The sequence below is a fragment of the Charadrius vociferus genome, unplaced genomic scaffold (assembly GCF_000708025.1).
Source record: "Charadrius vociferus isolate BGI_N301 unplaced genomic scaffold, ASM70802v2 scaffold90, whole genome shotgun sequence".
NCBI classification, from domain to species: domain Eukaryota; kingdom Metazoa; phylum Chordata; class Aves; order Charadriiformes; family Charadriidae; genus Charadrius; species Charadrius vociferus.
The window spans coordinates 3,106,490-3,131,800 of record NW_009647222.1 but is presented as its reverse complement, the minus strand read 5'-3'; the positions used below and the strand labels follow the sequence as shown (position 1 = coordinate 3,131,800).

General features: G+C 39.3%; 1 protein-coding gene across 1 annotated transcript in view; it reads left to right on the top strand.

The window, feature by feature from the left end:
* Positions 1-23,308, top strand: part of EPS8 (epidermal growth factor receptor pathway substrate 8) — a 53,830-nt gene extending 30,522 nt beyond the window's left edge. Inside the window, exons 14-20 of the mRNA XM_009879649.1 lie at positions 2,244-2,377; positions 6,093-6,204; positions 7,137-7,280; positions 14,963-15,200; positions 18,684-18,864; positions 19,298-19,427; positions 23,039-23,308. Coding sequence (XP_009877951.1) covers positions 2,244-2,377; positions 6,093-6,204; positions 7,137-7,280; positions 14,963-15,200; positions 18,684-18,864; positions 19,298-19,427; positions 23,039-23,152 — 1,053 coding nt within the window. The 3' untranslated portion in view covers positions 23,153-23,308. The remainder of the gene's footprint in view (positions 1-2,243; positions 2,378-6,092; positions 6,205-7,136; positions 7,281-14,962; positions 15,201-18,683; positions 18,865-19,297; positions 19,428-23,038) is intronic.
* Positions 23,309-25,311: the final 2,003 nt, after the last annotated feature.

Here is a 25,311-nt window from a genome sequence, read left to right as displayed (position 1 = left end):
GTCAGCTCCCAAAAAAATCTCATTAAACATTGTCGCAGTGGTTCACTGCTGTTCTACGTTTCTGTGCAGGTTTTTTTGTTGTTTTCTTTTGCATTGTGCACCTTCTAAATTAAAAAACAAAACAAAGCAACAACAACAACCAAAAAAATACCCCAAAAGCAAAATAGTATTAAAAAAAAGAACAACATTGATTTTTCCGTTCTGATGATTGTACGAATTTAATTTGTTATTTCTCTATATATGATAAGTCAAACCAATTTTTTTAGGGGGGAGGAAATACACTGAGGGATTTTGGTTGCTTGTGTTTCAGGGAGTTCATTTCATTCTTTTTGGTGTCAGTAGCGCTGGTTGGATTGTCAGCTGTTTGTGCCAGCTTAGCCTCTTCGTCTTAATCATCAAAAGACCCCAAAAAAGTGAAATAAATCCCAGTTCACTGGAGGCGTTTAGGTGCCTGGGATGTCAGGCCTTGGTTTCATGACTGTAGCTGATTCCCGCGTGGTCTCGGGCAAGTCGTTTAACCTCGGTACCTTGGCTCCCTGCACCAGTGCCTCCTCAGCACATCCCTAGGGGTAAAAACGCTGAGCTGCTTAATAGCTGCGAAATGCTGCAGGTGCTCAGCTGGAAAAAGCTGTGCCAGTGCAAAATGCTATTTGTCTGCAGCAAAAGGACCACCCTGGAGTGGGTGATAGCAGATACTCTTTCCGAAGTCTGCTGTAACAGCTTCTTTAACGAAGGGTGCTGGAAAAAATAAGAACTTAAGTGTTCGTCTCTTGCCGCTGATTGGCCTCGTGTCTCGGTGTGATGTGGCTCTCCCGAGGAACGAGGCTGCACATCAAGAGCCATACCATGCTGGGGGTGCGTGCAGCAGCCCTGGTTGTCCTCCCGGCCGGGCAGAGACTGCTCTGCCATCTGGCAAAGTGCACTGGAGGTTCACTCTCATGAGAACCTTTTTTTTCTTTTCCTTTCCATTCCTGAATCTTAAGATGTAGTCATGCACGCAGCTCCCACCAGGAGGGGTTTCAAGGTGGACTCAGTTCAGCAATGAGGACTTGAAATGGCAGTGAGACAACAGGGAATCAGTTGAGGCTAAGGTGATGCCGACAATTTGAGTGTGAAGTAAATGAGTTCCTGCTTCCCACGTGTCTTGATGTAAGGTATAAGCTAGGTGACACTTGACATTTTTTTCAGGGATGTCTTAATAATAGAGTTTTAAGGAATATTCTAGGTGGGGGTGGGGGTGTGTGGTGTGGTTTTAATGTCTTTGCATAAACCCTTGGTCCCATGGGCAAGTGTCTCTGGGTACCAGGTCAGGTACTTGAAGGTAGAAATTAGGTGAGTGGCTTTTCTGTATCCACACAGGCAGAAAAAAATCCCAAACCAGCCTTAGGGATTTGGAAATTTCTGATGAATCTCAACGGTCGTATAAGGATAAGATCTAGAATGAGAAGTTTCAATATCGTAATCTCCAGAAATGAACTGCTTAGCTTGGCTTTGTTTTGGGCAGTGGTGGTTAAAGTAGTTCTTACTTAGAAGCAGTGTCATTGCTGTACTTAAGGTGTTTTGGGTTTTTTTTAAGGACCCCTGTTTAAAAATAATTTCCTAAAGCCTTGAATATTTTTATATATGTGTGCTTGTGATACATTGTGATTATTTTCCTTAATTAAAATCCCTAATTATACCAACTGTCACATTCCTTTTTGCATTTCTTCTTTGACTGTAGTCATGTTTAGCAAGAGGACGGCATAAATGAGCCACCTGATATTATGATCCTGCAGTAAAGTGATAATTTTACTTGGAAGGTTTTATTTCTTATACAGACTTGCTGCTAGTTAGCTAGTTTTCTGGCTCTAAGTGTACATCTGGAACAAAAGCTCAAAGCAGTTTCTCAGTGCAGTTTATTTTAAAGCCATACAGTCGTCGTTGTTTATAAGTTGTGTTGCTGTAGTGATATCTGAGAGATGACATGGACTTTGCCCCAGAGAACTGTTTTTCTAAAGAATATCCACTGCAATATTAATGCAGTGGGATGACTTGGGATAGAAATTCTTTTATTCTTATCCTTTTGATCTCCCTGTTTATCTATTTGAAATGCAGAAGTTATTAACTTTTCATAGCAGAACCGTGAGCACCTGAGGACGCCTGAATGCTGACAGGGACCCTAGGGGTGCTGGATTAAGTGAAGGAGGCGGCGCTGCTGATGACACTAATCCACTTTGTGGCTTTGTTTCTGTTTTGTCTTCCAGCCTCCCAGTGTTCCCGACTACCCTCCGTCCGACGGGTATGCATTCAGTAACACGGTGTACAAAAGAGGGCCTCTGCTGGACCAGGGGGCGGCTGTTGCTGCCTTTAAGCAAACTGTTAGCCGACATGTAGATAGGTAACACTGAACCGATGGCGTACGTGGTGCTGTGGATAACTGTCCCGACTTACTGCTACTGGGGTGGTGGGGTCTGTAATTACCTCTGGTTGTGTCTGGAGCAGATCATTATTTCTGTGAGGAAAGCGATTCTTGTTAGCAGTGGGTATTCTGCTTTTGCTTCTCTAAAGCACATTGTTAAGACTCTCTTAGTATAATTTCTATGAATGGACCCTGTTTATGTATGCTGTTAAATCGATGCTTTTCTCAAAAATTATATAGTGGATTTCCAACCCAATTAAGAACACAGAATCCTCCTGTTTGGGTTTAAATTTTATTTCTGCTTTGCTTCATGCTTTTGAAGATATTCTTTGCTCTTTTCAGAACTACAAAGAATGACAAGTCTGCTCTGAGATTCATCTGTCCTTGTTTCGAATGATCATTTGATTTGTTTAGCTGCTCACTTAGTGCTCCGTAGTCTCCTGGTTTTTGTTGTCTGGGCTGGAGCATAAATATACCCTTTCAGAATAGTCACTCCTTGTTTCTTCCATTCTCTTTCAAATGTTACCAAAAAATGCTCTGAAATGTTTGCATAGCAACCAGTGTTTTTTAGCACATCCTCTCTCATCCCCTTCATTTTAGCCTGCATCCTAATAGCTTGACAAGATCAAATGCAGTGACCCTTGGAGTCTCAGCCTTGTCTGTGGGGAGAGTTTATAGCAGTACAAACTGTGGAAGTAAATCGGTAAAACAGTGTTGGAATCCCTCCCCCGCGCCAAACCATAGTCTGTATATACCATATCAGGAGTATTTTACCTTATGTGCAATGGAAGATGTTTGATCTAAGTTTTTGGGATTAGATTTGCTTGTTAAAACAGCATTGATATAACTCTTTTGATGAAAACCTTTGCATAACCCCTGGTTTTGAGCTATGTGCTAAAAGATCCTGTTTATCTGCATGCAAACATATTCTCACGTGGTGTGCAGGGTGAAGACTTGATTCTTTTCCTGAATTTTGGGTTTATTCTTCATAACAAGACCATCAGTAGTGACCTCTAATCCTTTTCTCAAACTTGGTTACTTTTTGGGTTCTTGTCTCAGGACCAGTCAACTTGAAACATAGATGATGTGTACTCTAAATTCCTTTCTCTCCTGTCTACAATGCGATAAGACCTGTTTTGTTCTTGCAGAGTAAGAGTATTCCATTCAAATGTTATTGCCTCCATTTCAGGTTTAGAGAGTGGGGCTTATTGCATTGAGCTATTGATGATATCATTGTACCTGGCTGCAACTGAGAGAGTCATCCAAGCCTCCTTTGTGGCGGGTAAAGAGATATGGCCGTTTCTAAGGAGCAGTTCATGTCAGGTGAAATTAGTCTTTTGAAAGATGTGAAATGAGAAATGCAGTAGTGGTACCTGTTTCTCACCACTGATTGCAAGAGAGAGTCTAGATGGCTGGTACTGATGCAAACATCCCCAGTGTGCCCCTGTCTTCCAGTCTGTTCAACAGGACACGAACTTCCATTTGTTAATAGGCTCTTGAGACATACAATATGTGCCTGGTAGGAGCTCATTATTGGGAGAAAGGTGTTAATATGTATTACCCCAAGTAAATTCTATTGAAAGATAAATTTTAAAGCATCTGCGAAGAAGCAGGTGGAAGAGTGGGTTTGGGGGAGGGAGTGAGAAATTCAAGCTGATCCTTTAAGCCATCGTTTGCTGGTCCTTGTTCAAAGCTGGCATTCCTAATGAGCAGTCCCAGTGACTGGGCCAGCCAGTGCCTTCTGAGGGCCAGTTAGGTTACACAGGGAACTTCAGTGAGCCTTACTCCAACATGCCAGGACCTGCAGTAAGGTGTGCTTTCCTTGGGTGATTTAAACTAAGCGTCAGGATCTTAAACTTTCAGTGTGTTACTAGGTATATTGGGGACTTTCTCTGACAATGAAAGAGAACAGAATAGTTTTTCGGCAAGTCATGTGGTGCTTCGCAGTGGTATGCTGCGTAGTTTGGTTTTGCGCTGTCGTTTGAAGAAAAGCAGCCTGGAAGTCTGTGTGATCCACTAGGGTCTGGTTCAGCCTTCACAGGAGAGCAGAGGGCTGCAGTGGCAGTGTGTCCGACAGGCGATAAGAAAGCACAGCGGAGGATGGAGGGAAGGAAGCTCTGAGAATGTTGTGCCCCAAGTAAACTGTCTGGCTCATTAAGCTGGGCTTGAAGAATTGCGGTCTCGTCAGAAGCGTACGGCCACAGACTAGCCCGTGTTCTGGGGATGTTGCTGTTGATTTCAACAGAGTGGAGTAAAACTGAAATGTTAGCCTTTTTTTTTAAATTCCTCCTGAGTAATGTTTTTGAAGGGATCAGGATTGTTAGGTGTGGACAAGGCAGGATGATACTGCTAGCGAAATGAGTTTGGAATGGCAGCCTAAAAGTAAAAGTGCCTTCAGAGGTACATTAGTCATATCCCTGAAATAGTAAGAAAGGAGTTCAAAATTATATGAACTTTGAGTGGGTGGTGGGAAAAAAAATGGGATTACTCACACATCTTTCAGCCTCATAACAGCTATTCTGCAGGCTGGGCTTTGTCCCATGTTTTTCACTTTCTCCTTAAACACTTTTAGTGTTTTGTCTTTCTTTCAAAATAATCTTTCAATCTAAAAATGACTCTTCCTTTGTTCTGCTCTTCAAGTCAAGTGAGACAGTTCTCCACAGCCATGCAATAGCTAGGTAACTACTGGACTGCTCAGGCACACCTGGGACCCACAGTTACACAGCACCAGCATCAACAACCATCTGCATTTGTATCCCTGTGCTATGATGTCATATGCAGCATTTCAAGCCATTCGTTGCATCACGTTTTCATTATGTGTTTGAATTTTATTTATTTTTTTTTGAAATGTTACTGCCTGGTATGGATTTGGGTTGTTGGATGTAATTTGCAATAAGGGAATAATGTTACTGTTAATTTTGGACCTGTTTTGAGGGGGCTGGGGGGCTTCTCACCTTGAAGAGGTACTACAGCAAAGAAACTTATCCAAAGGCATTCTGAACAGGTCTTTCCTCATGGAAACAGAAAGACACAGAGTTAAACAGTGGTATGCCTTGTTCTACAATGAACCCTGTTTGTAACTGCCAAGAAGTTATTTTTCATTTTTAATTGATATAGTAACTTGAGGTTGTTAGAGTTGATGGTATCTTATGGTCAATTAAGAAAACTGATCTACAGTAGGCGAGCATTTTTTAGTGTTTTAATTCCGTTGGTGTTGATGGCAACAAATTATTCATCTGTTCTGTATTTGAAACAATTTATGATGAGCACTAGAAATACAGGTTCATACAAAGCACACGATATCTATTATATACTAAGTATAGTCATTTGTTTATATGGCAAATGATTGTTTAACCTACTGTAGGAAAACAGACTAAATATAGTGTACATGTTTATTTTAGAACAATGGCACCTGCTAATCTAAGTTGTTATCATACATCTTGCAAGCAGTGAGCCAATAAAGGTTACTGATTTTTGAGGTTCATGTAGGTCAATGGCCTTTCTTTTGTTACTTTTTTTTTTTTTGCACTTAAATTAGTGTGTTATGAATAGGTAGTTATACAGCAGCAGCATGTTATGGTGGGGTGGGTTTTTTTGTTTAATTGTTTTGCAGGTTGTTGGAGGAGGGCATTTTGTCTGGGTTTTTATTTCCTCGAATGTCTCACTGAACAGTATTCTGATCTTTGCTTTGCAGAAACTATGAAGCACACAGTAAAGCACAGACCAAGAAATACGCCAAATGCAAGTACGAATTTATGGCAAGAAACAACAGTGAGCTTTCTGTCATGAAAGAAGAGATCGTAGAGGTAATTTTTTTTGCAAAGAGAAAATGTGAATTTCTGGTACTACTCAAAGCTGAGGGCATCCTTCCTGTGGACAGTGTGGCTGTCCTTAATGATTACTTCAATGCGTTTGATTTATCTCCCTTAGTATAGAAAGTTCAATTAATCTGTTTTGTATCGTAGGCAGGACAAACAGAGATTCTGCACTGACTTATGAATTGATGCTGTAGAGATCCATGCTAGAAATATATTTCTGTGTTTCTTCCATCTTCTCTGTTGTTGCTTTTAAAAGCCTCATTAAATAGTATTTCAATAACTGGCTCTGGCAAACGCTATCTGTGTATGCACAGGGCATATTGAAAGACTGTCCTTGCCTGGGAGAGTTGGTACCCCTCAAGCTAGACACATTTGGAAAGGAGGGAACAACAAAGGGAGAAAATATTGCATGTGAGATTGCACGGCAGCTAGTCAGATTTTAGACTTCTCCTGGCCACCCTCTTCCAGTTCCCTGTTTACACTGAAGTGCAGTCTCTGCAAATTCGTACTCTCCTAGAAGAATGCGCTTTTCCTTGGGTTGTCAGTAGTGACTTACTCCTTTTGTCAGCAGCATAGAGGCTGCAGAGATGCCAGCCTCTCTGCGCAAGTATTTGATTTTCGTTCTGATCTCTTGTCCAGCACGTGTCTGAGTTTACAGAGGTTCATTACACACTTTTCTTCCGTATCCTTTCTTCAGAGCCGTGTTTTGAAAAGTACAGTACAATCACATAGAACTAATGATGGTGATAATCAAGGAAGCCTAGAGGGGTTTCTTGGGGACATCTGTGTAAGATCTGTTGGCAATTGCAGAATCTGGCAAAGTTATGGTTTTATTTTGAAATGATACACAGTCTAAGTACTGGCAGGAAGAAAGTAAAAAAAAAAAAAGCCTATGCAATTAATTTACCAAATTATTTCAGATTCTGGATGACAGAAAGCAGTGGTGGAAGGTTCAGAATAAAAGTGGCAGCATAGGCTTTGTGCCAAACAACATTTTGGACCCTCTGAGGAATCAAGAAGGTGCTCTAGGATGGTCAGAGCCTGCATTTACCCGCACCATCCAGGTACCGTCCGCTCCTTGGGAGCAAAATTTTCTTTTTAAGTGTGCATGTGTGCGTGTGGAGGAGGAAGAGATTCCCAGCAAGACTAAAATATCTGCGTGTTCCACTAATATGTCAAAAGTTTTATATTTCATGTACAGGCTGAGGCTGGTTTCTGTATTGCAGAGTCTAACATGAGAATAAAGTTGATAGACAAACAGCAAAATGTTTTCCTTTAAGTTTTGGGTTTGGATTTTTTCCTGCTTATTTGCTTAGAGGTGGTAATTTCGATCCTAATGGATGTGTATGCGTTTATTTTAATTGCAAATATCCTTTGTGGATTGATAGCTGTTGATGCCAAAGAAGGAGTTTGAATTATTTAAGGTAGGGTCATCTTTGTTTCTCCTAGGAGAGTGAACGCTAGCTTTTCTTTTTATTTTCTGTCTTTGTGTGTCTCTATCTTAGTCTTGAATGTATTTAATTATTGTAATTTTGGAATCATAAAAAATAGGCGTCTTTGCTTTTGAATTCATAAAACAGGTATTTTTCAATTATTATGCCTGTGCATCAATAGCACTCTATTCTCCTGACCTAATTTCAGTTTTCGTTCTTTCATGTTGGGGTGTGGAATTAAGATTTGTTGTTATTGTTGTTTCTTTTATATGTTGAACAGAATTCGAGGGTAAAATATTAATAAAAGAACAGAAATCTTACGTCAGTGTGATTGTCCACCTGAGTAAGGATATAGAGGATAAAGTTGTAATGTGTATTTTAGAAAAAATTTAAGTGGGCTGGAGGCTCATGAATAAGAGGTTGTATTTTCTAAGACCCCTTTCTTCCCTTTTATATCTAATGATTTTGAAAGGTTAGGCAAACAAGTTTGGATTAAGCAGAAATTCCAGGCCTGCCTCTGAACCAGACTTTTTCAGTCCAAATGCAAACCAAACTTCTGTTGAAACTTGCAGTTAAATTTAATTTAATTTAATTTAATTTGATTTAATATTCATTCCTTGTGCCTGCACACTCCAGCTGATGACTGAAAACCAAGAAATTCCATAATGTTGCTGTTGACTGTCTCTGCTGCAGACTCATCTAAAAGCCCCAGCGGAAGGTGTTGCTGTGCTGGATTCTGTGTGCACAGCTACTGTGAAAGCTGCAGCTTTTGCAGTATTTCCAGTTTTGCCATGGATATGGAAAATCTCTTGAGAAACAGGTCCTATGTTATTTCTGGCACAATAATGTGGTAGACCTGTCTTGAGCTTGGTGGGCTTGAATCAGACTGTTTCTGAGTTTTTCCTATCCTTAATTGTTTGCCTATAATGTATGAGCTCATTCTAAATTGATTATGCTTTTTGCCTGTGTGTGAAATGAAGCATGCATCTAGAGTGCTTTTCAAATCCCGTTTTAAAGGTCTGACTTTTTTTGCTTTGGGTGCATCTCATTTTGTGTGTTTGGAATTTGCCAAGAAATCCCGAGCAGACAGACTACAGTTTTGAGTAGAGGTTCTTACACTATTCTTTGTAATGCACTGCAGGTTTTGAAGTTTTCTGTTTGAAATAATGACATGACATGGGAAATAATAATCATTTTCGCAAAGCATTCTTCATGGACCTACGAAAATCAGGGTCAGAGAACAACATTTAAGATAATTTTGTTTCTTTACCTTCTGGCAGCTTGTTTCCTACAGTCCATGGTTTGTTTTGTTTGTTGCTTTATCATATTCAAACGTGAGCTTGAAATATTGTGAAATTATTTAGGAATATAATGAGGTAGACAGGAGAAAGGGAGTCTTTATAGACTGAGACACGTCAGTAATGTTGTTCTGAAGTTTCTGGTGACTATTATAATTCTAGCACTCCTGAGCATGCTCGTTTGTCTCTTTCCCTGCGATAGATACATGGTTCATTTGGCATCTGTTTGCATAACCCTATTTATTTTCATAACAGCGCCAGGAGACATTGCTGCTATTTCAGAGAGAAACGAGGCATTGAAGGGATGACTGCCTTGCCCAAGGTCAAGCAGGAGAACTTGTGGGTAGAGCAGGAAATTGAAGCGGTTCCTATCAGTGCCTTTGCCAGAGCCTGAACGGGAGCAGGCTCAGTGCCCGGTGCTGGGTGGCTTTTGCCGGTCTCCTAAGTCGTCTTTGGTTTTGAAAAGGCTGCTTTCAAAGTAGCCTGTCTGCTGCAGTGAGCACCCTGGTTGGCTTCAGGCCACAGATAAGTGTTATGTACAAGGCCAGCGTGGTTCTTTAGGGACTAATGGCCTTCAAAGCACAGCTGGCCAAAGGATGTTTCCAGGTTATTAGGAAGGATTAAGGATTCCATTGAAAGATATAATGTTTTCATTTGATTATGCAAGACAGACTCGCTTTCGCTGAGAGGTGGATGCATCATTGTCACAGTTATTCTCAGAGCTACAAAGTTTATTTTACTCTTGCTCTGTTCCCTCCCTGAGCAACTTCTGAGTCCACACAGTAGATTGGATCCTGATTTTTCTCTCAGTCCCGTTCAGACTCCAGGTCCCAGACAGTTACTTGAAAGCACTGAATTGTCTAAGATGATACTTGCAGGAACATTGCAAGCATTATCCTTGTTGTTTTGTCGTCTTTGTGAGCCAGAGGCTGTAACATTGTCTTTTTTCTGGTCAGTTGAATTAGTTCCAGGAAAACAGTATTTTTGCTTGCTTGGTACTTTTGCACATTTAGGAGAGCATTTTGCTGACTGTGTATGTTTTCCACTAATGTTAAATAGTGACTATCATAGTTTCCTGTGGTGTTGGTCGTTTAGTCTGCCTTTTTATTGTGACCCAACAGTGGTACTTCACCATCCCATTATATATAAATGTAAACAAGCACTCTGATTTCTTCTTTTGTAGAAGTATTGCTGGTGGACCTAAAAAAAAATTAATCATAGTAATTCCTATTTATGGTGCATTTTGTTAACTTTTTAAAATGCTTTTGAAAAAGAAATTTGAGGAACATAATTGGGATAGAGGTGTGTATCTTGGTGGGCATGTTAATTAATCTCATGACACCATTTGTGAGGTGAGACAGTTATGTCATCAGTCATGTGTATGAAATCGCAAGGCACAGAGAGTAAATGTTAAGCCAAATACAGTCCTGTGGTCTTATAAAAAAACCCACGACTCTCCACAGAATTGTGATAGTGTATCTAAGAGGGATTTTTATGGTATGTAAACACCAAGACAGAAATCTCCCCCTCACTTGGGACAAGTGTCCTTTGCATTTCTTGGCAATTTACCATCAAAACCTTTCTTTCAAGTCTCTTTGATTAGCACCTCACTTAAAATATCTCTGTGGGAAGTAGTTTCCCCTCAAGCGTAGCATTTGTGCTCCAAGTTAGTGTCATAGTATACCCATCTTTTGCCAGCTGGTATCTTTCCTGCAGATCTTGAAGTGTTTGATAATGAAGAGATGCAGTTGCCAGGTATTCATTTTACAGTGGCCAAAGACATGTCATAATTTTTGACCAAGAGCCAGTATCTCTTTTACCTCATTTCATATCAAATGCTCTTAAAAGTTGCCATCAGACCAAGATTTGATGGCTTTAAAAAGGCTGTTTCCTGTCCAATTCAACATTGAACCAGTCCCAAATTATGGGATGCCACTTATTATACAAAAATGTACTGAATAGTTGTAAAAAGGATGATAGGAATTAAAAGTCCCCAGTTTGGCCGTAATTTATTTTTTTTCTTTTATTAAGAAATGGGGACTAATCCTAGCTAATACCAATTTGAACAAGTAAATTCTTCCATCACAATGTACTTCTTGCTTTCTGGCAAGGTTCAAGCAAGGCAGGTTTGTAAATCCAATAAACCCATACATTCTTTACACCCTGCAAAGAGCTAGTTAGGTGATTTGTAATGAGATTTTAATAGGCAGATGTTTGGCTCCGCGTAATAGCTGAGTCCACCAAGGAAAACTGGCAAAAAGACCTCACTTGAAATTTGCTCTTCCAATCTTGGGTGCCTCATTGGCCTTTATGGGTGAAGACAAGTAGTTGGTTCTCTCTTCTGTCTTAAAATGAGTCTCAAGAAAACATCCCAACCACAATGCTGTTGACAAAACTGAGGCTAAACACTCTGCAGCCCTCTTGGCGAATTCCTGTCACTGTGCAAAGAGGAATGTGGCACTAAAATGTTTGGAAAGAGAGTAAATGGGAAGCTCTGTGTCTGTGTTAACTTAATGAGAGCGTTTCCCAGCGCTAATGCTAGTTATGGTTGTATCCAATGCCTCTGTAATGCTAAGTCTGTATTTGCCATAGTTTGAATACACATATTCCCTTTTTTGCTGCCAAAATGTTTTTGAAAATATTTTGTTCTCATTGTTTTTTACAATGAACAAGAATTAGGCTTGATACCATTAGCACTTTTACTCAAACTTACTACTTTGCTTACATTAAAAATAGATCAAATCATACTGAATCTTGATTTTTGAGAAGATGCAGCCTGTAGTGTGTTGAAAAAGCACTTTGGGGGCTCTGTTTTTCTCCTGTAAAAACAAAGATTTTCTGACAAAAAATAAGGAGGGAAAAAAAAAATCTAGTCCCAGCAAGCTTTTCTGATATATGCAGATTTTTAATAAGCGTGTATCATGACGGTTCCAAATAATTTAAAGGATTTGTTCCGATTTATATGAGTTGAGGATTGCAAGTTTATTCTTAAAAGAAAAAAGATGAGGAAGAAGGAAAAACAAAGCCCGGAATTGTTCGTTGTTCTTACAGCTGTCAGCAAATTTGTGAGAATGTGTCTGCCAGCAGCGAGCTTTACCTCATTTTCTAAGCTAGCCAACGTTTCTTAAGCTAAAATAAATAAGTTCCTTTTTAAATACCTGCCATGACTTAATTCTTATTGTTCTATACTTGCAAGTGTTCTCTACACTCACCTTATGATCTTCAATCCATTGTCAGTTTTTTGTTTGGGTTTTGTTTTTTATTAAACCTCTTTCTAAGTTTCTGTCTGGGTAGGTGCTTTGAAAAGAGCTCATTGCTTATATGGTATCACATATGTACGTTTTGTAGCCAACGCTCTGTTCATTACTCAAAAGAAGAAAATGAGAATAACTCCCTATGTTATGAGTTGCTTAGTGAGTAAGAAAAGGTAATTATTAGCACTGATGTTTCTTTGTTTTAAATTGCTAATGTGTATGAAATTTCAAGAGTGATGTGTGAGGCAGTTACTTTTTACCTTTCTAACAAAACTATTTGATGTGATTTACTCCATTTTCCTCACAGCAATTGCTGGGAGAGCTGTCAGAGGTAACATAATTACTCTTCTGATATTGCACTTCAAAAATTACTGTTTTGCATTTGTAGTCGCCAAATTCCATAGTGCATGCTTGTTTTGTTTGTAGCAATGAATAGAAGAGATGGAATGAATGTGTGGATGTCCTCAAAAGATCTGGAGTTAAAAAAAGAAGTGTTAAAAAAAGAAATGTTAAATGTGATTTGAATGTATAATTGCCTTTTGGGCACTGTTGAACAAAATGTGAAGTGTATTTCAATGTGGTTTCATCTGTAAATTTAGAATTTGAGTGATAATTCCAGCTTAATTTTTATTTTCACTCCAGCAAGTTGTTTTGATGAGGCTTGTGATTGCAGTACGACTTGTTTTTGAAACTACATCAGTGGCATCCATTGATAGCTATGTGTAGTGTTTAGCTACCAGTTTTTCTGGATTATGATTGTGGTGATGTGCAGTTGATGCCTTGGTTTGTAATGAATCTTCTCTACCATAAGAAAAAGCCCTGTTTTTTCCTTGCATGTTGTTTAAGAAGGTCGGGGCACACATGGGGGTACTTTGTGGGGATAACAGTCTAGCAACATGGAATCTGTGAACAAGATTTTAAAAATATCTGAATATCATTAGAACATTTTAATATCTGTTAAAATTTTTAAATTCATTAACAAGATTTTGGATATACCATAGTACATCTATATATCAAAAATTATGGTATATTTACTGTATACCTAGTAGGGCACTCTCATTTCACCAAAGGACAGGTTTCTTAAATATACATTATTCTGCTTGTTCTCATTTATATTATGCATTTCACTTTTCTTGGCATTTGACATCTAAAAAAGCATTTATTGTCTTAAGATTGAAGTTGTAGAATACAGAAAAATCAATCATATGTTTGGTTTTTTTAATATTCCCACAATGCACTGCACAAAGTGGACACAAAATAATTGAGATTAATACCTTTGAACCACTAAACACTAAGGAAAAAAAAAACAAACAAACATAATGGTTTAATGGGGCATGTATTGTAAGACTATATGTTTGCTTCAGTAGCTGACTACTACAATTTGAGGGAAAATTTTCAAAGGGAAACAAAAGGCATTTTTTCCCAGGCTTAATTGACTCGCCATAGAAGATGATGGGATAAAGTTTCTGCTGGTGTGACTCAGCGTGGCTTAGCTGTAATGGTCCCAATTTACATTCACTACAAAATGCCTTGTCCATCAGTTAGACTTACTGAGTTGGGGATTCCTGTATAAGGGCACTTGCTGACATTTAATGAAAGTTTGATTGTTGTCAGGGCAGTGATCTGCTGCTCAGATTCTGCCATATGGCTCCTGCAAATATTTCCCTACTTGATCTGCCATAAACCTTCTGCCTCCAAGGAAATAGAGAAGAGTATTTCAGGAAGGAGCAATGAATCTGGGGAATGTACTCATCTATTTTCATACCAAAGTAAGCAGACTTCTCATAACTAAGAGATGAGGCATCCCTATTGAGCAAACAAACTTTAATATTAAACTTTCAAGCTGTGTTAGTCCAAAACTGCAGAGAGGGAGCACTGTTAAAACAGTGAGATGTGGAGTTTGAACTGTTTGAAAGAAAAGGGTAGCTTTGGTTGCTTATGAGCTTCTGGGCTTGTCTGTCATTGGGATTGCTTTGGGAAAATAATGCGTCTTCCTGTAATGGGTGCCATTCTAAAGGTAAAGAAGGAGAAAAGAAATTATTCCCCAAAATCATTCTTGAGACACCTGCTAGTTAGTTATTAGCAGCAAGATAATCTGCATGTTGTTAGAACATTGCATAAAGTAGGGGAAAAGAAAAAAACAGCCCTATTCCAAGAATTGTGGAGTTTGAGGTTTGAGTTTTTTAAATTGGTATATTCCATTGAGGCGGCACGTAGTGACCACACAGATAGCTGAAAAGGCACAAATGAAAGGGCGGAGGGAGCAGGAACCTCTTAAATGGTGTCTGCAGTTCAAGAAACACTGTGTTATCCCAACCTCAGTGACGTTTGGAAGTTAGTCAGGCTTAGGTATGGCTGGCTATGTTCATTTTTCACTATATTTTACCTAAAATCTCTAAAATATACATTTTTGCACTGATAAAATCCAACAATTAAAAGATTTTGGAAGCTGTTAAAAAGTGCCAAGTAATAAAAGTTTGGGATTTAAAAACAATTTCATTCACAGAACTCATCTGTTTGAAAAGAAAGACGTGTTTCTGATGAGGCCATTGCTGTGAATTTTGTGTCTGACAGAGAAGGAAATGAATGCCAAATCAAGTTTTGGCAAATTTTGAAACTATATCTGGCTAGTAAGATGCCTTTGTGTAATAAATGAAATCAGTTGGTGCAAAGCATCCCAGCATTTTCTGAAGAAACCTGGGTTTGCCTGATGTCTTGTCCTAGTTTTGTTGTCAAACTCAGTCTCTCCGCATCTTTTCAGAAACAAAGGACGGACTATGTTGCGAAACAACCTGATCCAGTTCCTGCTACTCCTTCACCGCCTCCAACACCCGCTCCTGTCCCCGTGGCTGTCCCCCTCCCTCCTAGCGCACCAGCACCTATCCCGGTTCCCGTGCCCAAAGCACCAGCAACCATCAGCCGCCAAAGCAGCACCTCTAGTGACAGCGGTGGTAGTGTTGCACGAGACACCCAGAAGCAGAAGCAAGTTCCTGTGGATCGTAAGTTTGTCTCAGAAGCAAGCAAAAATGTATTTCTCCCATTCCCGTGTCTTTTGCTGAATCCTTGAATTCCTTAAAACCTTGTGTTTCAGGTAAACATTTATGAAATATTTAGCTTTAACCCAATGTTTAAAACACACATTTTCTATGTATGTGGGTTCTGACCCTCGCTAATCATGATGATAAGTAGGGACAAAACACTTCTGTGCTTGTCCCAGTCCTTAATCCTCTCCTTTTATGACTCTCTGTGATCTTCAGCCCATGCTGGTATTCTGGCTGATGTACATTTTCCACCTGAACTCACTGCTGCATTACAATCTAGATTGCTTTTAAAATTAATTAGGCTTTTTTTACACTTCTGTCCCTGGTCATCCAGTCTGAAACATGTATCCAAGGCTTGCACAAAGACTTATGGGTGTGGCTGATGAATAGGATCCATATTGTAATGGTGGTGTAGGAAACTGTTATAATCAAGTCCCCTTAGCTTGGTCAAAGCAACAGCAGCTGGCAGGCCACTGAGCAAACTTCCATGTCCTTGTCTTAGGAGCATGAGAGAACATACCCCATGGCACTTTAGCTGGAAGGACATGGTAACCTGCATCCAGCAGTGTGTGGCAGTCACGAAAAGTTCTGATTAAGGCCACGTTGTAAATATAAAGCCTAACTGATGCTGAGGGTCCTACTCTGTATCGAAAGTTAGGTGTTAGGAGAACTTATTTAGTCAATAATTTCTGTCCTAAATGTACTTTAAGCAATGTGATTGCTTGGCTTAAAAATAACTGAAACTTGTAGGCAAGCATTTGCTTTAGCTTTTAAAGTAATAGCTGTTAAAATAATGAGCTTTTTGCAGTTCAAGAGTTGGCAGCTTATCCCATCCTCTGCCTCCCTGCCTTATCAGAAAATCCCACTTCCACCCCAGGTAAAAACTGGCACCGAATCCATTTCTTTCTGCAGAAGGGCTTCTTTCCCCTCCTGTCCCCAGTGGATGGGAAGCGTGGGCTTGGATAACCACCCTCAGTGGGTGGAGCCTGCTTTGACCTTGCCTGGTGGTAGGCAAGATCTTGCCTAAGCTCTGAACTCAGGAGGGCTCTGGGACCTTTTTGGTATTTTCACATAACAGACTGGCTGACTGGAAATTATAAATGGAGAATAGCCTGGCAGGAGAAACAGGCTTCACGGCCATTTCCCAAAGAAACACTAGGGCCTGCTTCTGTCTTTGTCCTGTTTTGGGCAGTTTGTTACTTAGATAAAAACAGAAACCCGAGCAGTTATAAAAGACGTGGAAAGTTGAGCGTGAATTTCACACACACATGCACAAAAAATGATCAATTTATTTCCATCTAAGGACTTTGCATGCCATAGGAGTTGCGTTTCCTTGAATCCACTATGGCCTTCTCTATCCATTACAGATGGAAAACGTGAAGACCATCCTGGCTTCAGGTACAGGGCCTGAGGTGTGAAGGGTTGTCGTAGACTTAAGTGGTTACTCCGCTGAGGCTCTGGGCCATGCACGAGAGCTCCTGTGCCCTCTGGGGAGCTGTCGCTCAAGCCCGGTTAATGGGCTTCAGGTACCTCGCAGAATAGCTGTCTCCTCAAAGGTAATGGGCAACCCTGCCCGTACGCCTGCTGCCCAAGTGCCCACCTGAACCCTGCAGAGGATGCGGGACGTAGTCCCTGCTTCACACCAAGGGAATCTTGTTTATTTATGATAAGGCATCTAGCAACAGTAAGAATCTGTTATCTAGCAGCTAAATATTTATCTTTTGATATAGTCATGGTCTAGGTAAAACATAAGCCTTTCAAAATCTGTGTAAATAGAAGGAAGATAGCAGTTTTCTCTCTCTCTCCCTGTTTGGGAAAATAACTGATGCACGCTTCGATAACATTGCCTAAAGGCTTTACTTGTATATCCCATCTCAGACCTTCACATATCACTGAGCACATGTCATTTTAGCTTCTGATTCACACTCTGGGGGAAAAGAACCAACCCAATATGGCCTGAATGCCTCAAATATTTTACTAGAGATATTTTGTCCACTTTCAACCTGGGGCGATTTTGTAAAAGAAAAATGAAAATGCCTAAAACAAGGACTTTTCTTTTTTGTTGGGGTGATTAAAAAAAATAATCCTAAAAGCCTGTGTAAATCTTGCTTTTCTTTGTCTAACTGGCTAGAGATGTTGATCCTTGGAGAGGTTTGGGGAGAATATAAAACGAAAGTAGAGAAAGAAACATTTTTGCTATCTTATGCTTTCTTCCTATTGAAGTTGTGTTGTTTTCCTCTGTTGCTATCAGTGTAATGGGAGAAAAGGAATAGCTTTTGCCATCTGAGTGCATCAGAGGAAGGTGCTGTAGTTACTCTTTGTTTATCAAAGTGAGAAGGTTGAATAAAGATGGCTAAAATTATAATGATAAGGAAATCCTGAGAATTTTTGAGATCATTTAAAGTTGTGTGTCAAAGGATTTTTATGGTTATTCCAGAGTTACTCCATGGACAGTTTAACTGTGCTAAATCAGTATCTTCTCTGTGCCCACCCTTTTGGGTTCTACCTATTTTTGTGAAATTATCCATAGAACTTTTTTAATGCATTTTAAACAATTTTCAGTATAATTATAATTGATTTTGTTGAAATGCACGAAAAGCATTTCAGTTTGTTGCCTGCTAATGACCAGCAACTGAACTAAATGCTTCAGACAAATGGGTTCTGTGGGGTAGCAAATTGGTACAGTTTTGTTTAAAAAAAAAAAAAAAAAAGTCAGTCTTGTCAGTCTTGCCCAATTCCTGTGTCTCTGGTGAGAACAATTACTTTTTTTTTTTCCTCCTTCTTCTTTTAAGGCAAAGTGTGTCATTGTTTCAGCTAACCAGTCACTGCAGGCTTGGAGTCAATTCAAATTTCCTAAAAAACCTTCACTGTAATAGCTTATTGGATGTAAGGTGATCTGCATGATCAGCAGAAGTGAAATTTTTTTGCCTACCTTGATTTGCACTAAGTTGAGCTTTCAATGAAAAAATGTTTGTGGAAAGTGCTGCCTTTCCACTGTGTAAGCAATCTTACATCCTTCGTCATCTTTTCTGTTTTCATTTTTAAAACATCTTACTTCTATTTGAAGAAACGCAGACTATGACAATTGAATAACTCTCCAGGCCCATTTTCTTCACAGCTCGGGTGCTGTCAGACTGATCTACGCTTCTGTGCAACATCAAGCTCATCTCCTCTTTCTAGGGTCTTAGTTGAATTTTGGTGGTTTGGGTTTGGTTTTTTTGTTTGTTTGTTTTGTTTTGTTTTGTTTTGCAAAAAGAGGAGTGGGAATATTGAAATCTTCCCTGGAGAAAAAGGAGAATAATAATTCAGTCAGATCTAGTGAATGAATCTGTAAAGAAAAAAAAACCCAAAAGATTTAAAGTGCAGTATAAGAAGTGACCTGACTTTGATAAAGCAACCTTGAGAATAACTCCTGCTCCTGTGGGACATCTCTCTCTCTAGGCAGGAAATCGCAGATGGAGGAGGTGCAGGATGAACTTGTTCACCGACTCACCATTGGCCGGAGCGCTGCCCAGAGGAAGTTCCACGTGCCACGACCAAACATCCCGGTAGTCAACATCACTTACGACTCTTCACCTGAGGATGTGAAAGCGTGGTTGCAGTCCAAAGGATTCAATCCTGTGTAAGTTTGAGGGCGAATGTAAGAAAACTTCTTAAAATTAGTTTCCTATCAGTAATAAGGATGTGGTCTGCCCACTATTTAAAATCAAGCAGCCTTCTGAAAATCAAGACACGTCGGCTGCACCCTTGGAAAAAAGAATTTGTTTTTAAATATATATATATATTTACGTATATATGTGTGTAGATAATATATATCCACATATATCAATGTGATTATAGAGTTATAGATATATTTAGGGGAAAAAAAATACATATATTAGCCTCCACCAAAAGGTACTTGTTATAACACATACTGAATTGACTTCAAGAGTTCTGTTGCATTGAGTTTTGTCTTGATTTAGTAGCCCTGAGGCAATGTGGGCTGAAGCCAACCTCTTTCTCTCCTTTGGCTAGTGTATTTTTGCTTATTGTTTGTTCTCTTGGTGTAACCCCAGGACTGTCAACAGCCTTGGCGTGCTGACGGGTGCTCAGCTTTTCTCCCTCAATAAAGAGGAACTGAAGACTGTTTGTCCAGAAGGGTCTAGAGTCTACATCCAAATTACGGTACAGAAATCTGCCTTGGAGGTGTGTATAACTCTTCTTACTCGCCTAATGCTGGGTCTTTGCTTTTGAACCTATAGAAATAAATAACTCTTTCTGCGCGACAGCTGGCTTTTTCTCAGGTCCCATCATGTTGATAAGCATTATTTGTTCCTGAGTTATTTGTTATTAATCCATTGAAATGGCATCTGCCAAAACACCAGGTGGGATATCCCCCTGCTTCTAAAGGGGTCCACAAAGTGTTAGGAAACAGTCCATGGTAGTAATCAAGTTTAAGACTGTAATCAAGCTGCAAGAAGACAAAATGAACTGAACAGGGCTTTGGGGAAAACAATAGGAGTGAGTAAAATGCCGTTTTTATTGCCTCTTGCTTTTCCTGGTACTTGGACAAATAGATACTCCTGGCACTTTTGGTGGTGGTGAATTACTTTTGCTTTATCTTTGTAGAGGAGATTTGATTTATTAGGTTTGAGAAAGTGGTAGAGTGAGCTCACTGTTGAATCTTGAAGCCTTTCAGGTCAACCACTGGGGCACCTGTATTGTTGGGTTCCTAAGTGGGGGAAAACACATTTGACGCTGTGCTAGCAGAATTACTGAGCTAAGGATAAAAGTATTGTATCTCTCTATTCGTTGCTCTGTTGCAGTTTGCCTTAATTACAGTAGTATTGTTCCTTAAACACCTTAAAAGCTTGTATACAGAATTGTGCTAGGGAGAATGCTTACCAATTTTAAATGAGGAAAATTGCAGGTGCATCTACTTATTTTTTAAAAACTTGCTGTGGCAAGTAGTGGACTCGATACTGTCTGGAGGTGAGACTAGCCCACATGAAGAGCTATATTCTTTACATCCTGTTTAAAAGAAAATCTTGAAGAAGTTTAAAATGTGTTTCTATCCCCTCATCAAGCTGGGGCTGTCTTGCCCAAATGATTTTAAACTTTTAACTACCAGGCATATTTTTAAAGACAAGTTTATGATGATGCATGTTTTACAGTTTAGCTGATCACTGTGGATCAGAGAGTGTTGCTTTCTAATGCTGTTAAACTTTTTTTAATCCCCTTCTTGAAGCTCTGTATTCCTGTGAAAGGAAGGGAGAAATATTTCACTTTTATTCTTAGGAATATATGTCACTACAGTCCAGTGCAATCCATCATTTCCTAGTGAAGATGTATGTGTATTCTTCAACTTTTCTGGAATGTCAACAATCTTATTTCAGTTTCATAAATAAGGCTTCTGTGGACAGAGATGGAAGTGCCTTTGTGGTGGAAGTTGGTTTGAAAAGCAGAGATGCACTGGATGGTACAAGTCTGTCCTTTTTTCCTCCGTGCTGTTATTCTGCTTGCCTCAGTTCAGTCTAGCTCTGTAGGAAACCGGACAGTTAAATCTTGTCTAATAAATGCTCTACAAGTGTTAATAAACAGGTACTGAGAGTTTAACAAGCTCATTGGATTTTATTAGTGAAAAGGTAATTGAAATATTTATTTCTGCCTAAGTTATTTGAGTTTTAAATGATGGATTTCAGAATGCATGCAATCCCTGATTGTTTTAGCCTGTTATTTGCTGAATTACCCAAAACATTAAGATGCATCTTCCTTTCTATCCCTATAATATTTCAAGTTGCAGGGTTTAGGAAGGCTGCCCTTGTTTAAGAGAAGCTATAGGAACGAGTATCACAGCCAAATGTCTACATATGACCTAGCAAAGATGAGCTTGTGTGTTCTAAACAGGGCTATGTTCTAACTGCTCAAACTAGGAACACTTCTAATAGCAGAAGCATTTAAGCACACACGTACTTTTACCAGCATCAGGCCTGTTTTACAATCGAATGTTTTTTATAAGCATTTACTGAGTTATGAGTTTGACCACCATAATTGTCCTACATGATTAATCAGTGTCAAATTTTTGTTCAGTTCTCTGGCCTCCCTTATGTAGTACTTGTGGTGTTGTGCTGCAGGATATGACCTCGGTGTTAAGTACAATTAGCAATAATAGCCAGAGACAGAGCAAACCTGCAAGCTCTCTAGCATTACAGAGCTCCATGCCTCGTCTTTGTTAGTTCTACTTGGGGTCTTCCACAAGTGCTTCTGGATTCTTACCATTTCTACAGGCCAGTGACAGCCCTACCTCTCAGATTTGGGGCTGCATTCCCAAACGCGGACAACCAGATCTTCACCTTTATGCAGCTGCAAGGTTCTTTTTAGTGTTGTTCTACCTCAGGCAGAAGAATTCAGTATTTTGTAATTGGAATTCCAGTTCCGTCATGTTGTTATTGATGTTATCAGGAAGGTAAACTGTTTCAGCCTCAGCTGCTGAGTTATTTTCAGAAAAATATTTCTCTGTGACCTCTGATAAAGCACTTTGTCGGGTATCTGCTGATGTTTTTTATGCATGACTTCAGTAATGGGTGACTGCTGCACTTGCTCTGTATCTGAAACCAAGTAGGAAAGGACAAGATGAATTAAGACAAATAAAACTGCTCTCTTACCTTCGGAGAGTCATTTATAAGCCCCCTGCTTTGCCCTTCCACTCTGGGAGAAAAGAGCAATGGTAGTTTACCTAGGAGAAGCATCTGAGCCTCCCTCCCTGTGGAGACCTAACCTGTCTGTCAGGTAATGGCATCAGATATATGCATTGTAATGCATAAAATTGCATAAATCTAAATTAAATTTTATTTCGTGGGATAAATTTTCACAGTTCAGAATCCATTGAAGGATTTTCCCCTTAACAGTCCTGAAGTTTGTTTTACAAATTTCAAAACCAGTTTCTGCTTCTTTATTCAGAGGCTATTTTGGAAGATGGTTTTGAAGCTTGGAAGGTCATGTCATAGCCAAATAACACAATAGAGGATATGGCTCTTGCTTTATAATCCTCTAGTTTTATTCAAAGTCATGCACGCTTTGGAAAGTTCCGCTCTGGTGGATACGTATCCTGGCCTTGCTAATAACTTCGTTTACGTTGTTGAAGTAATTTCTTTGCAGCTAGCTCAGCAGACCTGTTTTTCACCCTGAAAGGTGAAATGAGGCCTTGTCCTCGCAATGCTCCACTGTTGCTAATATAGTAATATGATTCAATTCTTACTACTGTAAGTTTCAAACCTGTGTCTCTGACCAGCCAAATGCATGATGGTGTATTGTGTAATGCAGGATACTAAGATGAGGTATCTCAATCCGTATTTAGGCCTTGGCTGTGCAAACCCATGTGTGTACATGAATTTTGTGGTTACATAAATCTAAACCCACCAAGGGTTTATGTGCTTTCATTTCTAAATATGATTGCCATGATATTTAAGTACTCAAGGGTGGAATCCTAACAAACTTGCTGGGCTTTAACCCCACTTTTACTCAGGCCATATTTCACCTCATAAATATCCAACAGTTCCAGGGGCTTGCGTGAGAAATAAAGATGCTCAGCAGTGCTAAAAGTCAAGCTGACACTTTTAATAGTCTACAGGTTCTTTTCTGGTCCACTTTTAAGGATAGTGTAAATCCTTTCCTATTCCAAATGTTATTTAACCGGATTCTTAGTGCAAGGTGAGTTTAAGTTGTTCAAACATCTCTCTTAATAAAATGCTGGCAGAAGATCTTCAGCATGTGTCAAAACCACAAGTAAACTCTTTTTCTTTTTTATTTGTTTATAGGCTAACAGTGGTAGTTCAGAACTGCAAGAAATTATGAGAAGACGACAAGAAAAAATCAGTGCAGCTGCCACAGATTCAGGTGTGGAGTCCTTTGATGAAGGAAGCAGCCACTAAAACGTCTCTTCTCTTTTCTTTAATTCCATTGTCCATAGCATTATACCTTCCAGCTTTGCTTTAGGAAGCAGTGCAGGGGAACGTCTTATAATATTGTAAATGTAACTAGCCACCATAAAGAAAATTTGCAGTAGTCTCCACAGAAGTACCTGCTGCAATGGAGGTTCTTGACAGGTGAAAATATTGACACGTGATTCATTTATACCCAAAGATGAGTCTTGGCTTTATGGAATTAACCATTCTATGACAGATAAACTGGAACACGTCTTTGTGATTCATCCGAGGCAAGCTGAGCCAGCAATAAAAAAAAACATTTGAACCCTTCAGTAATAATAAGATTCTGAACCCCATCTCTTGCTGTAGTTTGCAAGTCCGTCTTTTTGGCTCAGTCTTTCTTGTCATGCATTCGGCTGTGGGATGTTTAGTGAAGTCGTTAATGCCAGCAATCAGAGAGAAAATGTTTAGAGAATTAACAGCAGCCCAACATAGACTGAATCTTTCTTGCATCACTCCCAAGATGTTTTATTACTAATGATGCTGTTTATAGCAAAATAATACTCTGTACATCGATTTTATCAGTACTTCGCTCGTGATGAACTATAATATGGCACAAGAAGGAATAACTAGAAAATAGTAACACAGCTCAAAGACTTGACCAGATCTGCTGTAGGTAGCCATGAAATAATTTGCCGTACTTTTTTTTTTTTAAATATACTTGCATTTTTTTGTTTGTAACTTAACCCATCGAAAGAACAGTGTATAATCTAGACTTTTTTGCGTGTTGATCCCAGATGTCAGTTTTTCCTTATGTAAAAAGCCGTTCTTCCTTTATCAATGTAATCTTTTGGAAAAGTGGATTCCTGGAGGCAAAAGGGGGAGAAAAGAAAACATCCCTTCCAGCAGGTATTATTTTTGAAGAGGCAATGATTTTTGTCACACAAAATGTTCTCTTATTTCACATGGTCATTTGATTTTATATATAATATATGTATTATATATAATATATAATATCACTTAATTTAGACAAATTTAATCGTCTAGTTTGATTAAGTTTCATAGTGCCTTTTTCACATGAATCAGCTTAAAGTCTGCAATAAACAGTATTTCATGTCTGTTAAACAGTTGTATCTTTGTGGCTGCAAAGATGGTATTGAAATAAGAAAGCATTCTTGATTTTTGCCATTAGTTTGCTCTTCCTCTGTGTACAAGGGAAAAAAAGAATCCTATTCATTTTTCATAAAAGAAAAATTAAAAATCTAAATAAAGGTGTTTAGTGCCATTTATTGTAAATGTCCTTACAAATGCTTCTTCTGTGTGTTCATTATGTGTCTATGTATATTTTTACATTTAGTATATATTCTTTATGCCTGTGAGAAGTACGTAGGTTCTACACCTGTCATTTAAATGTAGTCTTATCCAGAAATGGCTTGAGAAGGGACGAATCCCAAACTGAAGACTCCAACTGCCAGAGCAGTTAGTAAGAAATGGATTCTTGTCTTACCCAGTGAAAGAAATTATGATTCTCGATTGCTTTCTCCTTTTAGGAAACACTTGAACCAGCACACCTGCATGACAACTGCATCCATTCAACCCATATACATAGCTTTATGGGGGGAAGTTGTCTGTTTCACTGCTCCTCTCATTAAAGGTCAAGCCCAGTCCTCCAAAGGCTTGATGTGTTCTCCGATTCACATTTATGATTTCCTCTTCCCCAGTCTCTCTAGTAAGCATCCATACCTAGCCTGAATAGTGTTCACTGTACAGCGACGTCCCCTACACTGGGTGGTGGATGACAAAGAACATAAAGTAAGATCTGAAGCTACTCTTACATAGATTCTTCGTTACTTGTAAGTACAAGAGTAGGAAACTTTTGAAAAGGACTTTGAAACTCATGTTTAAAAATTAGAGTGTCTGTATTTTCTCATGGAAAGTATCTCTGATTTCATAAAAGGCATTTTGGTGGTTACCTGCACCTTTGTTCCCCAGTTAATTACCAAAATATGAAGCCAATATTCATATTCTCTGCAAGCTTATTCTAGCAGTCAGCAGACAGTTTGCTTTTGCCCAAAAGGAGGGAGGCATCAGCTCTGAGACCCTTCAGACTTTGTGGAGTTTGGCATACGCAGGTCTTGGAGGAAGCACCCGTGTTTCGTCTCTGA